Source organism: Myotis davidii, unplaced genomic scaffold, assembly GCF_000327345.1.
Source record: "Myotis davidii unplaced genomic scaffold, ASM32734v1 C62236332, whole genome shotgun sequence".
NCBI classification, from domain to species: Eukaryota; Metazoa; Chordata; class Mammalia; order Chiroptera; family Vespertilionidae; genus Myotis; species Myotis davidii.
This window is the reverse complement of record NW_006340386.1, coordinates 1-415: the sequence shown is the minus strand read 5'-3', so window position 1 is coordinate 415 and position 415 is coordinate 1. Positions and strand designations below refer to the sequence as shown.

Below are 415 nucleotides of genomic sequence, written 5' to 3'. Positions count from 1 at the left end.
TTTGATCTCACCTCGGCCTTCTTTTCCAGTGGGTTCCGACCCTCCCACTGCCTGCTGCTTCTCCTACATCCTGCGGAAACTTCCTCGGGACTTTGTGATGGATTACTACGAGACCAGCAGCCTTTGCTCCCAGCCCGCTGTGGTGTGAGTATCAACTTCTGGCCTTCTCTGGAAAGCAAGGGCAGGGCAGGGTGAGGATCAAACAGGAGGGAGACAGGCCTGAGGGCTGCAGCCCCCCAGAAAGTCATAAGGAACAAGGTCATGAAGTCACTTGCTGAGTCCTGGAGGGGGCTGGGAGGGAATCAAGCAACAAGATTCAGGGGGAGGACATTTCTGGGGAGGAAATGAGCCAGATGCTAGAAAACTAGGGAAAGTAAAACATAGCACAAGAAGGTGGGCTGATCCTTAAAACATC

General features: G+C 53.3%; 1 protein-coding gene across 1 annotated transcript; it reads left to right on the top strand.

Annotated features, from left to right (window-relative positions):
* Positions 1–31: 31 nt before the first annotated feature.
* Positions 32–148, top strand: CCL4L2 (chemokine (C-C motif) ligand 4-like 2; the record flags this gene model as incomplete). Its single annotated transcript, XM_006777442.1, has 1 exon — positions 32–148. A coding segment is annotated over one exon (117 nt), but the record flags the coding sequence as incomplete, so codon positions are not given.
* Between the last annotated feature and the right edge of the window lie 267 nt (positions 149–415).